The sequence below is a fragment of the Argiope bruennichi genome, chromosome 2 (genome assembly GCF_947563725.1).
Source record: "Argiope bruennichi chromosome 2, qqArgBrue1.1, whole genome shotgun sequence".
Lineage (NCBI taxonomy): Eukaryota > Metazoa > Arthropoda > Arachnida > Araneae > Araneidae > Argiope > Argiope bruennichi.
Genome location: NC_079152.1, coordinates 13,775,872 through 13,790,904, shown reverse-complemented (window position 1 = coordinate 13,790,904; position 15,033 = coordinate 13,775,872). Strand labels below are relative to the sequence as shown.

Below are 15,033 nucleotides of genomic sequence, written 5' to 3'. Positions count from 1 at the left end.
TAGCTTGAGTCATTCAACAGTTTTCACTATCATTAAACGATATAAAAAAATCATATTATTCAGGATAAAAGAAGACCTGGCCGACCATCAAAGCTATCCAATGGAATAAAGCGAATTATCGTTCGAAATATTAAAAAAAAAATCCAAGAAAGAGTGCTCCTAAAGTTGCTGCTGATTTACAAGCATTATATGGAATAATTGTTAATCCTGAGACTATTAGAAGGGTAATTCGATCTGCTGGATATCACGGTAGAGTAACCAGGAAAAAATTCTTCGTAAGTGAAAAGAATAGAAATCTCAGACTAGCTTTCGCAAAATCCAACATAAATAAGAATTCTGATTACTGGAATAAAGTTATATTTGCTGATGAGCGTAAATTCAATATATTTGGTTCTGACGGTAGAATCTTGGTGTGGAGAAAACCCAGGGAAGAATTTCGCAAACAGAACTTGGTGCCAACAGTAAAACATGGTGGAGGAGGAGTTATCGTACGGGGGGTGTATGTCGTCCGCTGGAGTCGGTAATCTTGTTTTTATTGGCAGTATAATGGATCAGTACAAGTATATTGACATTTTAAAGCAAAATTTGAAATCTTCAGCACGAAAATTGAACCTTTATAGCGATTTTAAATTCTACCAGGACAATGACCCCAAGCCCATTGCTTTGAACGTTAGACTCTGGCTGCTGTATAACTATCCTGAAATAATAAAAACACCACCACAATCTCCAGACTTAAATCCCATACAGAATATTTGGCAGGAATTGGAATCAAGAATTCGCAAAAACAGCATTTCTTCAAAACAACAATTAAAACCGGTGCTTCAAGAAAAATGGGGTAAAATTACTCCAGAAATCACAAAAAAATTAGTCGAATCCATCGCAAGAAGATTAAATCATGTTTTACAAGTAAAAGGAAATCCAACAAAATATTAAAACCTTTTAAAAAGTAAACTTTTTGGATAAATATTTGAAGGAAAAGTATATATATGTATATATATATATATATATATATATATATATATATATATATATATATATATATATATATATATATATATATATATATATATTAATTTTAGAGGTTTAATCTAGCACAGTTGATCTAAAAATTTATCCAAGAATGGCATGCACGCATTTCATATTGCAACTATTCATCGTTTCTTAGGTTTTCTTGAAACAAAAATATGTACATTTAATATATATTTACTTACATATATGCTCTATATATATTTAAATTCTATTCAAGCTATTTCAAATCTTAAATTTTATCCTATAGCAAAGAATTTTAGAGAAAGGAAATGACGGATGTGAGCTAGCTGGATTGACTGGCTGTGTTAGATGCGGGTCGTTCGAAGAGGCAGTATTTCACTGTAAATGCCAGGGTGCTTTAATTACATATAAATCGTCCCGACTGCAACAGCGTTTCCCAGCAATTTCCGCTCTTCCTCCCTTAATTCCTGTTTTATGAGCTGCACTTTCGGAATTGAAATCAATACACGCTTTGCACGCGAGGAAAGCAAGAATTTGATTTTTTTCTACAGCAAACTTATAGTCTTAAAAGTTTTCTCAATTCCAGCATGAAATCGTTTTCTCCGAACGTAACAGCGAGTTTAAAAAGAACTTATGATGTTTTCGCCGTATTTAAAGACAATACTGGTTGTAAAGCTTAAAATGAACTTCATAATTGTTTAGAACGAGTTGTTTATGACTCCTTTCGTTCAAGTTTGGCTGCCCGATTTATTTTCTTTCGTTAAAGTAAGAAAAAAATTGTTAAGAAAAATGAGGGTTAGAAAAATGTTTATAAATCTTTTGAAGTTTGCATGCATATTTACTGCGCTTCTAGTTGAAAAATGGTAAATTAGATCCTCATATTTAATTTTCGCGAACATATTTGTCAATACATGCGGAAGTCCATCTTTGTTTTTATATATAATTTTTACGTAATAAAAGCAAGATTTTGCTTTTTTTTATGACCGACTTGTTTTACAAGATTTTTTTTTTCAGTTTTACCTTGAAATGGTTTTCTCCTGACAAAGCAATCGTTCTACAATGATCTTGAAAGGAACTTTCTATGATTAGAGATAAATTTGTTAATCTAGAATACTAAAAAAATATTAATTAAACTATTAAAATTGGATACGTAATTTTTTTAAACTAGTTTTTTATTACTCATTTCGTCAAACTTTGGCTACCCGCTTTATCTTTTCCTTCCAAACTAAGAAGATGGCACATTTACGAATACTAAGCGAATTAAGTTGGTCGTACATCTTTCGCGTGCATAACTAATGCGTAAGCTACCGCGTTGAATAAAAATTACATATTTAATTTCGTTTCCCATAATACACTGGCAATATGATTTTTCCGAAACCTTCGCACATTCGCCCAATTACAGGTGATAGCTTTATCCCTCCAATATAAAAATTATTAGCCTGGAACAAATCATGAATACCACGAATGTTCTGATTTTTTTTTTCTATTGAGTTCAAAACGTTTCCTACTGCATGATAAAGAAAACTGAGCATACATTTAGAAGGGCTTCTTATGAAAACTAGATCAATACCAAATTTTATATATTTCCATTTTAGATTTATTTTCGTTTTTGAGCTTCAAAATCTTCCTACCAAATTTCATCTATCTTACTTGCTACGTTTCGTAGCCTTCGAGTTCACTTTTACTTGAACAGCCGAACAGAAAGATTTCCTTTGAATAGAGTGCGTTTAAAGTTTGATAAAAAAAATCTAAAAATTATGCCTAAAGTCTATATGCGAAATGTCCTCTTTCTAGCTGAAATTATGTTTGAAATTTCGAATCCACGGATAGATGGATGGACAGACGAACAACGAAAATGTCTTTTGAATTCAGGGACTTCTGAAACTGGAAAAGAAAAGCATTCAATCTAACTAATCACAAACTGGCTACTCAGCCCCACTGGAAAGCACACGGAAAAACTTGAATCACCTGACCGCCGCAATAGCAACACTTGCGAGAACTGTGGTTTAGTCCTAAGGGCCACGTAGGCCACGGTACAACCCATCCCTCGGGAAGTACGTCCCGTCATCGATGGGAAGAGCCAGACCCCAACCTTTTCGTGTACCCATCAAAACTCAACCATCAGAGAGAATCAACCATCTTGCCGGAAGCTTCTCATCCTCAATTACGAGGTGCCCCCCCCCCTGTTGGAGCCATTTTAAGAAAAAGATGCATCAAATAAAAGTAAAATAGCTAATAGCTTTTAAGAAATTAAAAATAGTTGGGTGGTGTTTTTCATCCATCAAGTCTTGCAAAGTATTTCTAATAGGCCGGCGTCCTGGCATAGGGGTAGCTCGTCTTCTCTGTGATCTGGGCGTCCCGGTTCGGGCATGTTTGTTCTTCCGTTGTTCTATCTGTGAAATATGTGAAAGGGCCCTCCTGTAAAAAGGGGTTGTGCAAGCGAATGAGTTGTGCGTACGTAGCTAAATCGTACTCTTGGACCTAGTTGGCGCTGCTATAAAAACAACAGACACTCCCCCTCCGGCTTAAAATCGCTGTCTTCGAAGAGCGTACTTGTCAGTGGCAAGTACCATAAGAAACAACAACATTTCTAATGGGATTTAAAATAGGTACATTCACTAAGAATGTAGTTAACTGCAAAAGAAGCACATCTTGGACACAGAGTTATCCTCTCTCAACAAATGAGATGTTTATGTGTGAAATGTATATATCCTATTCGGAGGTAGGTCAATATAATTAGAATATGCTTGGATATTGTAAGCATTTCTCAAGTGAAAAGCTGACACTTGCGACTGTGTAGGGAGGCGGGCGGTAAGAGGTGTGTTATACGTGGATGCGCCCAGACCAGAAAAGAGCTCCGTAGTATTGTTTTTGATTCATCGATTGCCGTCGATTTATCTTGATTAAATTCTTGCCCCAAGAAAACACTATCAATGCAACACAATACGAAACTACGGAAAGCAATCGAAAGGTCCTCTCACACAACAAGTGGTCTTTCTTCATAACAATGCCAGTCAACAAGTCTCCTGTGAAACCCAGACGAAAAAAAAAAAAAACTCTATTGGAGCATCCGCCGTACAGTCCGGATTTGTCACCCTGTGACTTCCACATCTTTGGGCTGCATAGGAGAGCATTATAGAGGACACGTTTCCATTCGGACGGCGAAGTGGAGGAAGAAGCGCAGAACTTCCTGAAGAAACAACCACCATCTTTCTACAGCAAAGGCACAGACCTGCTACCTACAACGCCCATGGTAATTTCTTTTGATTCCAACAAAGGTATTATTTTCATTCAACTTGTCCACTTTTGGGGGCAAATCTTATACATACAATATACAAAGCAAGAATTATTGTATATACAGAGCAAGAATACAGCAAATTCAAATAATTCTCATATTTCGTACTAGAAAAATGTATATTTCATACTAATATTTCACATTTGAAAATGCCTCAGCATTTTATAAAATACTGGCATCTCATGCATTGCCAATAATATATATATTGTTAGAAGCACAATTGATGAAAGTAGATTTCAAAAATTAATCAATGATACTATTCAATTTTACAAAGAACTGTTAATTAGTTTTATTCGTAATTTATTCTGTTTTAAAATAAAACAAATAAAAATTATCGTTTGTTCCAAAAAAATAGCCTCTAGTTTTATTTTCTTTCAACAGAATTCATAGTTTAATTTGTTGAATTTATATCACAAATATACGTTTCGATTTCTAACATTTCTTATTTCCTTAACAAAACCATTCTCCTTTTTTTACTTCACACAAACAATAAAAAAACGACAAAACATCTTTTTCCATTAAAAGTCCGCATACCAGTTAATTCTTTTTCCTCTTTTTACATGATTATGGGAAGAAAGTAGAGAAAAAAATGGAGGGGAAAAAAGAAACTGTAGGCTTGCATTTACTCCACACAGATTTTGTGTCAGATATAAAAAATGAGATTTAATTCCGTTTTTAGTTTCGCTTTATATACATTCATAAATAAATACACATTTCTTTTTAATGCATATTAAAACAATAACTAATGGTTAAAATATTTTTCGACTCAGTTCGAACTTCTTTTAATACTGAAATAAGATATATTATATCTGTTATTTAAATGGCGATATAAAAAATGCTTATAAATAATGCATACTAAGTCGGGTCCAGTCATTTGTCTTTATCAAAATATTTTTTTTTCTCGTTGTGGTTGCAGTGGGTTTTTATGTAGTAGATTTTTTTTTTCCTTTAATTTTTCTTCGCGCTTTTGGAAAATTTGGAAGAATGCTTTTAGGTTAAGGTAATTAATAAAAATTACTTTCACGAAAAAAAAACCCGACTGGCCATTAGCTTTATGGATAATAACTACTTTAAATTACTTTAAACAGACTTTTATTTTGCTAAAGAAAAAAAGTATATATTTCAAATTTTATGAACAATATTTTAAATATAAGATATTAGATAAAATTCACAAATATAAATGAGGAAAATTTTAAAAACTTTAATATATATTTTTATTAATACTGCGTTCAAAAGTAATATTTTTATAACTAATTTTATAATTTTGCTGCAAATTAATTTTTCTCTATTTCCAAGATTCAAGTTACATATTTTGAAGATCATGCAATGATTATGAGAAGGGGGAATTTTATTATTATTTTAATTACCATATTTATTAAAGTGGCGAATTGGCATGATGTACAAGTCATGTTATAAATGTATCTGCATAAAATTTTGTTTGCAGATTTTACTTGTGTAATAGCATTTTGCTTGACAAAAAATAATTTTAAATACAAGCGGTAAACTACTCGATAGCCTTGATAGTTAATGCGCGACAAGATGGTTTTCGGCATTTATTGCCATTTTTATCATGAATTATAAAAGAAAGATCTAATTTCAAAAATCAAAATCAGATACATATAAGTTTCATTTCAATATCATAAATGATGAAACAAAGATCTAATTTCAAAAATCAAAATCAGATACATATACGATTCATTTTATTATCATGAGTTATGAAACAAGAATCTAATTTCAAAAAACAACATTAGATGAATATACTTTTCATTTCACTATCGCGAATGATGAAACAAGGATCTAATTTCAAAAATCAAAATCAGATACATATACGTTTCATTTCAATATCGTAAATGATGAAAGAAGCATCTAATTTCAAAAATCAAGATTAGATGGGTTTACTTTTTTTTCAATATCGTGAATAATAAAAGAAAGGTCTAAAATAAAAAATCAAGATCAAATAAATTTACTTTTCATTTCAATATCGTGAATTATAAAAGAAGGATCTAATTTCAAAAATCAAGATAAGATGGATATATTTTTCATTTCAATATCGTGAATGATGAAACAAGGATCTAATTTCAAAAATCAAGATAAGATGGATTTACTTTTCTTTTCAATATCGTGAATAATAAAAGAAAGGTCCAATATAAAAAATCAAGATAAGATGGATTTACTTTTCTTTTCAATATCGTGAATAATAAAAGAAAGGTCCAATATAAAAAATCAAGATCAGAAAAAATTACTTTTCATTTCAATATCGTGAATTATAAAAGAAGGATCTAATTTCAAAAATCAAGATTAGATGGATATATTTTTCGTTTCAATATCGTGAATTATAAAAGAAGGATCTAATTTCAAAAATCAAGATTAGATGGATATATTTTTCGTTTCAATATCGTGAATTATAAAAGAAGGATCTAATTTCAAAAATCAAGATTAGATGGATATATTTTTAGTTTCAATATCGTGAATTATAAAAGAAGGATCTAATTTCAAAAATCAAGATTAGATGGATATATTTTTCGTTTCAATATCGTGAATTATAAAAGAAGGATCTAATTTCAAAAATCAAGATTAGATGGATATATTTTTCATTTCAAGGAAAGAAATTTTTTTGGATAAGGCTGTACTCATAAGATTCATACTATTTACTGGAGACTTTAAACACCTGTACTGATATCTCTGTGACAAGTACAGTATAATACATGTTGCAGAAGATATTTTATGCAGTCACCCTAATTGCAGTTAGGTAGCAATATCCGTGCCTTAATTGCAAAATTTGACGAGTACAACGGAAAGAACTATTACACCTTTATAATAAATGCAATGTGCAAGTTTAGACATCTGGCCAAATTTTGCTGGACATTCCTTGTATTTACAAATTCATATGCTCAAATTTGTAGTAGTAACAACGTTTCTCTATAGAGGCCATTCCGCCCAGCCACAGAGACTTTCGGAAAAATAAGAATGATAGGAATGTCGAAACATCATTGGTAGGAACTAAGGTTGACTCCTAAAGGCCTTCACCGGCCACGGAACAAGCCTTCCCGTGGCTAGCACGTTCCATCAGCGATACGGGAAAATCATCCCACACTACTTACCACGTACTAAAATCAACCACCATGCCAGAAACTCCTCATCCCCCCTCTAGGAAGATAACCTTTCTCAACTCTTTGATTGATTGGGTTAGAAATGTTAATATTTATTTGATTGGTCCATCTTTATATCTTTTCGCCACACAGAATTTCACATGAGCTTTCTGACAGAATTCGGTGACGGCACAGAATTTCACTCAATACTTTACCATCTAACATTACATTAAGAGTATGGTCCAAAAAGATCTTTGTCTAAATGCAGAAAGACTTGAAAGCTACATTCTTGGATAGTCCCTTACTCTCACCAATACGATGCTTCGATCTCTCTTGTGAAAACTTCCTCCAGTGAACCGTATCAAACACCTCATTGTAGATGTTCTAGGTGTTCATTCTCTCATGACAAGAATCGATAATCAAAAAAGGTATATTTTCTGCCCACTTGCATTGCATGTTGTTAATAATCCACTCCTTTTCTACTGGTTGTTATATAGTATGTGTTGAGTGACAAGGAACCATAAACACGCTTGATACTGTAACGGATACTTTCGGGATTCTTTTACTGATTTGTTGGTCGATGAAATAAACAGTCCTTTAGTAATGAAGGATGACGTTACAAACGACATGAAGACACAAATACCAATTACAAACGCGGGACACTAATACAAAGATGGCAAATATACAGCCGAGACGAATACACGTAATACACAGCAGCACACTACAATAAACAGTAGCCCACAAGTAGTACTCGGTAGTAATAACAACCACAGCACACAAAGCGGCCAGACAGACCTCAGTAGAAGGAGGGAATCTACGTAGCTTCACACTACGGTCTCTTCAAATGTCTGCAATTCACCACTGTCTGCCCGCTTTAGCTGTATCCAACTGCAGACACACTACTACACCACTGGCTACTCCTCACAGGACTCGATGCTGCTTCCACAATAAACACCAGGACTCGGAACACAGCTCAATTCAGCAATCTCTTGAGCTCCACACAACGCTTGCTCTTCGCCAGACTGATCCAACTACTCGTCGTTGACTCTTTCCACGATTACAATTCGTTTCACGATTGATTGCAGCTTGAGACTGCCGGCTTTTAATAGTTCCCGGGAAGCTGGCAGAGAAGGATCTGGATCAATCAGGTGTATCTCGGTTCCTATTAGCTCAATTGCTAAAAATCCCGTAATATCTATTTTGTCACCAAATTCGTCGCTTAGTCGCTAAATGATCGCCAAGTTCTTTGATCACTGAAGCGACATCCAATCTGCATCCATCAGAGCTGATCGTAAAACTGTCTTTCCAGTGATTTAACTAACCGTGTTGGAAAGCAACGTTACAGGTTTGTAACAATACTCATCATGAAATAATTAATCGGTTTAAGTAAGCAGTTTGTTCGCCTCCGAATATTGAACTAACGGCTATTAAATCAATGCAATTGCTTAAAATTTCACCCTGTTACTTAATAAGCAAAAAAATATGAATTGAATAGAATCAGTCTAAATCAAATTACTCGAGTGCAAATTTAAAAATGTATACACTATGAAATGAAAACGGAAATGAAAATCTTTCTTCAGAATTAACATCCAATTTTTTTATTTTATTTTATTGCATTTTTTTTATTTGGTTGCATCATTCGAAAAACCATGCAGCTGAACCGCTTGATACGGCAAATTTCTTTAAATTTCCTAAAATAATTATAAATAGTGTTTCAAATTAAATTTAAAAAAATTATTAAAATTACGGGAAAGTACGGAAATTAAATTAATACCCTAAAAATGTAAATTATTTTTAGTTTTAAAATAATGTAAAGCTTATTCTTGTTTTAATAAAATTTTCGGAAAAAATAATTGGACATTTAATCCATTATTAATTGTCAATAATTGTGTGTGTGTGTGTGTGTGTGAGTGTGTGTGTGTGTGTGTGTGTGTGTGTGTGTGTGTGTGTGTGTGTGTGTGTGTGTGTGTGTGTGTGTGTGCGTGTGTGTGTGTGTGTGTGTGTGTGTGTGTGTGTGTGTGTGTGCGTGTGTGTGTGCGTGTGTGTGTGTGTGTGTGTGTAATGATATTTTTAAATCTAATTTATACCTAATTAATTTCTTAATTGTTATCTTAATTCAGCCCATAATAACAGCACTCTAAAATGTCCTCTTATTTCCTGATCCAATTGCACCTTTTTTTATTTAATTAATTCAACATGAGTTCTAAAAATGCTGAAATCGACAAGTTCTCATTCGAAAGAAGGGACAAAAAATTGTCAAGCTAAGTGAATTCTTTTTAAAAGACATATGGATTTTCCTATCCTAATTCGACACACGTAAAGAAATCCCTATCAAAATCCCACAGAATATAATCACGGGGATAAATATTTCATTAGTTCTTTTCTCTTTTCGCTCTTGTGTCGTTCTGTGTTGATGTGCCTCGTCCCTTCTACTTGTACATAAATTATTCCTCCCGGGATGGAATAAAAACGAAGTTTAAAATTTGAAGTTGTCTCCTCTGTCTTCGGTCTCTGCTTAAAAAATTATGTTTACATATATATATATATATATATATAATTTAATAATTAGTTATTAAGTATATAATAATTATTAGATGTCCATAATTATTAAACCTTTAATTATTTATTAAATGAAATCTTTAATTAATCTATTTAATTAATGATTAATTTAACTAATGGACTTTGAATTATAGATTTTCAAATTTTATCAGAAATTTCCTTCTTGTCTTGACATTCAAGTATGCCAAATTTTACGAATGCTAAAGAAAAACTATATATTTGTATTAAAGAACATAGAATAAACATTTATCAGTATATCGTTACAGAAAATTCATTCTGGAAGTGTAAAGTTCAAGAAGCTCGATAGCGGATAACGAGATTTTGATCCAAACGAAAATATAATGTATCAGAAACAGACGAAGTGTACCCAGAGACAGCATTTGCAGAAATCCACTTTACAAGCAGCCAATCATTTCTAAACAATTGCAACAGCCCAAAGTTCTCAGAGAGAAACGGAAGAATTCACGCAATTGGCTCCCTCTTGGGTATGCGCCTCTGCTTATACGGCTTCAGTTACAAAGTATAGAAGATACTAGAAGGATATCGGATTTCGAATATTGAAACAGATATCGCCAAAATTCCTACGTTTTCATTCGTATCGCTAAAAATGCCAAAATCATTGCTAAGCCGGAAGAATCATGACTTGGAATTCATTCAGCATCCTCTAGAAATATCTGTAAATCGCGTTTCTTTACTATGAGATAAGCAGCGTAGGGGAGCAATATCACAGATTAGTAACAATATGCATAGATTTAATTTCGAAGCATTTGTAATGGAATTAGAAAATATCTACTTAATAAATAGTTCTTCCAGGTATTAGTTTTATATCTCATGATGAAAATGAGATTTTTACTTGCTTCATAAGCTTAAAAATCCGGGATATATATATAAAGCAATAAATTTCATTTAAATAACAGGTATATGAAGCAATAGTTGATTTAAGCATTAAAAATGAATGGTATATAGTAAAGAAATATAATTGTAATATGCAGAAATTTCAATGATATTGCAAGGAAGAAGGGTTTATATTAAACTGCATATTGTTAAGTGACACCATTAATAAGGTTTAAATTTAAACGAGCTTAATGTAATAAAAATAAATAAAATAGATTTTTAATAGTTTGTTATTGCTAATGAGTTGTTTGTGGTAAAGGAGGAGTCTCATTACAATTTTCTGCTTTCCCAATACATGAATTAATAGCCAAAATAAAAATAAAAAATCTTAGCATCATCCCATTTGTAACCCGACAGATACCTAATAGAAATTACTTTACTGATTAATAAAATGGTGAGAATGATCTCTAATAAACGTCCTTCCTGATAAAGAAGTCATCCCCTTTCACTATGTATAAAACTGCGGAAATTGAGTAAGGTCGCGAAGACAACAAGTCCTATACGTGAGCGTTTTATTCTTGGTAATATAATAAAGAAAACCGAATATGCATTTTGTACGACTTTTTTCCAACTGATTGGAATCATAAATGACAATTTTAGAATCACTCACCAAATTTCATTTATTTAATTCATTGAATTTTTGAGTGAGTGTGTTTATATGTATGCTAAAAGTAGAGACTGAAAATTGGCCAACCCTTTGTAGGACTTAATTCACAATTTGATAAGGATTTACAAAGTAGATCCCAAGACTATTTCTCTTATCTAAGAATTTGGGTTTTTGAGTTAACCCTTTCGAGGGCCGTGGCAAGTATGCTTCCCACCAAATTTATCAATCTTTGTATGCAATTATGTAGGTTGGCATCAGTTCTGACAAATTTTTTAGAAAGATAGAAACTTAGAGGCTCCAGTTCTTTATCTTACACAAAATGATGTGTCTTGATTTGTTACTTAATTATTAATTAACAAAATTAATTAATTAATCAAATCAAATTTATCTAATAAGTTAAATGAATCCCTTTTCTTCTTCTAATTTCAAGCCAAAAAATATTATAACATAATATGACTAGAAAAAATGTACCTTTAAAGGGTTAACACATTAACATGCAGGAAACATTCAGACCAGCATTTATTTTAACGTATAATGTTCTGATTTTTGGTACGGATTTACATTTTCTATGCAAATTTCATCTATATAGGACCATCTTTTTACGTTTCTAATTATCTTTTTCGCTTGTCCTCGGACTGTTAGAGCAGCCCAATTCCTGAGAATAAATTTTGAACTCAATTTTATAGAAATTGCAAATTTGGTTTAAAAATAACATACATTTCATCCATCACGCTCAAAGCTCTATAATTATCGTATTCACAAGCAAGCAGACGATTGCAATAATTTCTCTTTATTTACTTTATATACGAGAAAATAAAAATAATGAATTTTTGCTGTAAGATATCTTTAATATTCAAACAAATTTCTTAATGATCTGATTTAACTTAAAAATAAAAATTAAATAATATTTTCCAAACATGGTCATTAATGGGTTTTCCTTAAATAGTGATTATTAAAAGTGTGATATATTTATAATAATATTTTTTCACTAGTGTATTACAAAAAATTACAAATTTTTCAATTCTAGATTCTAGATTTACATAATTGTCATAAATGGACTATATAAAACAGTTCCTGATAAGTCAAAAAATTTTTTAGTGATTGCTAGTATTAAATAAAAAATAATTAATAATAAAATAAAAGTAGCAAAATTAATAAATAAATAATTAAAAATAAAAAATAATTAATAATAAAAGGAAATCACCTTCATTTTAAACATTTCTCCAATGAAACAAAGTTTCAATTTTTTTTATTAATTATTTTTAATTATTTTTATTGTCCTCATTAATCTTATTTTAAATATTTTTTTTATATTTGGGATGAATGCACAATTTTTTTATGTCGTTTTTTTTTCTACATAAGATGAAATAGTAGTAGGTAAAGACAAACAAATCTCATGGGCAAAATTTTTTCCAAATAAAATAATCTGTAATACATTAGTTAACATTTCAAATTTCCAAAAAAAATGTAAGCAAGTTATTAATATTATTATTTTTTATCATCAGCATTGTTATTATTATTACTATTTTAAAAAATTCTATTAAATTCTTTTTTTATATCTAAAAGTTTTTTAAAGAGTGTAAATAACATTTGAACTTTCGATCATGTAAAAAAAGCATTTATTATTTCTCATATTATTTAAAATAAATATTAACAATCATAAGAAATTATTATTTTATATCAAATTTAGAAAAAAATATAGGTCAATATTAATTTAATATATGTTCAAATCCTTTTAATTTCATCTTAAACAAAAATATAGCGCTTAGTCTGAAATTTATAACACTAAAATACAGAAAATAAAAATGAAAAAAAATGTCTAAAAAAAATTTTTTTTAAGCAAAAAGTGAAACAAAAATTAAAATATAAAAAAATTTTCTTGACTAATGGCCATTTCAGAAAAAAAAAATATTAATACATATAAACTGTACTATTTCCCAGAAAAACTTATACATTTTTTTACTGTCAGGGTTGACATTTTATTAATAGAATATTAATAAATTTATTAACAGATGGTTTATTAATAAAAAAAGTAATACATAAAATAAGACTTTAAACTATATTATAATAAAATTAGGAATTATTTAAAAATAAAATTTGGAAAAACATAATAGCAGAAATTGTCTTAATCTTTTCCCGTAATAAAGATTACTGTGTGTTTGTATATATGCAGTGCTGACACTCGACAAGCCAGACCGTTTGACCAAGAGTTAAAAAATTGACACGTAATATTTTGGAGGGTATGAATTTGTACCTCGGAACGATTTTCTTCATTGAAATTTTAAATAAAAAATAATTTAAATTTTTCATTAGTAAAAAATTAAGCGCAATTTTAATATTTTTAAGCACTAACATCCAAAAAAACTATAGTATAAAAATAATTTTTACTCCGCGTTTAAAATTCAAAAAATTCAAATTTTAAGGGAACTGACAGAAAAATAGAGATATGCATAGTACCATGAACAGAATGTCGTAAGGGTTCTATAATATTATGAGTCTTATAATAATCGAAATTTGAACTTAAAAATAATTTGTTGCTGCAAAGAGATCGAGTTACATAAAATGTTTAGTTGAAAACTTGACCGGGCATTAATCCCTGCGAAATAGCTGGTCGTGAAAGGCGTCTATGAGATATAGCAACACAGTTTTATTCAAATTATGGAAAGACATTTCTTAAATCAAAAACAAACTCTACTGTGCCTCGATATTTCAAGATAATGTCAATATAAACTTTATTTTTACTAGAAAATCTAACTTATTATTTTAGTGTCAAAATTGTCAATGCTTTTTTTAAAGGTAAATAATAAAGAAGATGAATTAAATATTAATTATCACAAAAAAATTATTTCATAACAAAATTTAAAAACAAAATCTATTGGCAAAAACTTTAGTTTAAATTGTAGTATATGGCTCTCAATTTTACATAAAGGTAAAAAAAAAAAAAAAAAAAAAAATTGGGGGAGGGGACAAAAAATTCTATTATGCATCACCAATTTTTAAAATAATGTCGATTGATATAAATTGTATCTATGAGCCAAGTAAAAGTTATTATATTTTGTTATTATCAAAATTATCATTTATTAATTAAAGTAATAACTAAAATAAATTGAAAAGAGAGAAATAATATTAAATTTAATATTTAAAAATTGTTTGTATAGCATATTTGCGTATTAACTTTAAAAAAAAACACTTTCACCTACAGAATATAAAATTTGACCATTTATCCACTCAGAAAACAATTACCTCACCTTATACGCTCCGTCCACCAACTTAGCAATCTCGTCTGCGTCCATATCCAGCATGGTGTAAACACTTTCTTACACCCCCTAGGGCAGGCGATAGAATACGGCGACTATCCGTGGAAAGTTTTCCGGGATCCGGGAGTGTTGCTCCGCATCCTCTCTTCTCCGGACTCTCGGAGGTAAATACCGGAACGGACGGAGGGAATGGCCCGCACCACGTGGAGGACGTGACGTCAGAAGTCGAGCGGGGAGGGGGGTAGAAGACGTTTCAGTTTTCTTTGAAGGCAATCGAGTTACATAAAGTAAACGGCAAGAGGTTGTTTGTTCTTTTATGAGTTTAGAAATTCCAACTGTTAA

At 30.9% G+C, this 15,033-nt stretch overlaps 1 protein-coding gene across 2 annotated transcripts in view; it reads right to left on the bottom strand.

Moving 5' to 3' along the window:
* LOC129960248 (brain-specific angiogenesis inhibitor 1-associated protein 2-like) overlaps positions 1–14,810 on the bottom strand; it is a 263,166-nt gene extending 248,356 nt beyond the window's left edge. For both annotated transcript variants that reach the window (XM_056073523.1, XM_056073532.1), the window contains exon 1: positions 14,683–14,810. In XM_056073523.1, coding sequence (XP_055929498.1) covers positions 14,683–14,736 — 54 coding nt within the window. In that variant the 5' untranslated portion in view covers positions 14,737–14,810. The remainder of the gene's footprint in view (positions 1–14,682) is intronic.
* Between the last annotated feature and the right edge of the window lie 223 nt (positions 14,811–15,033).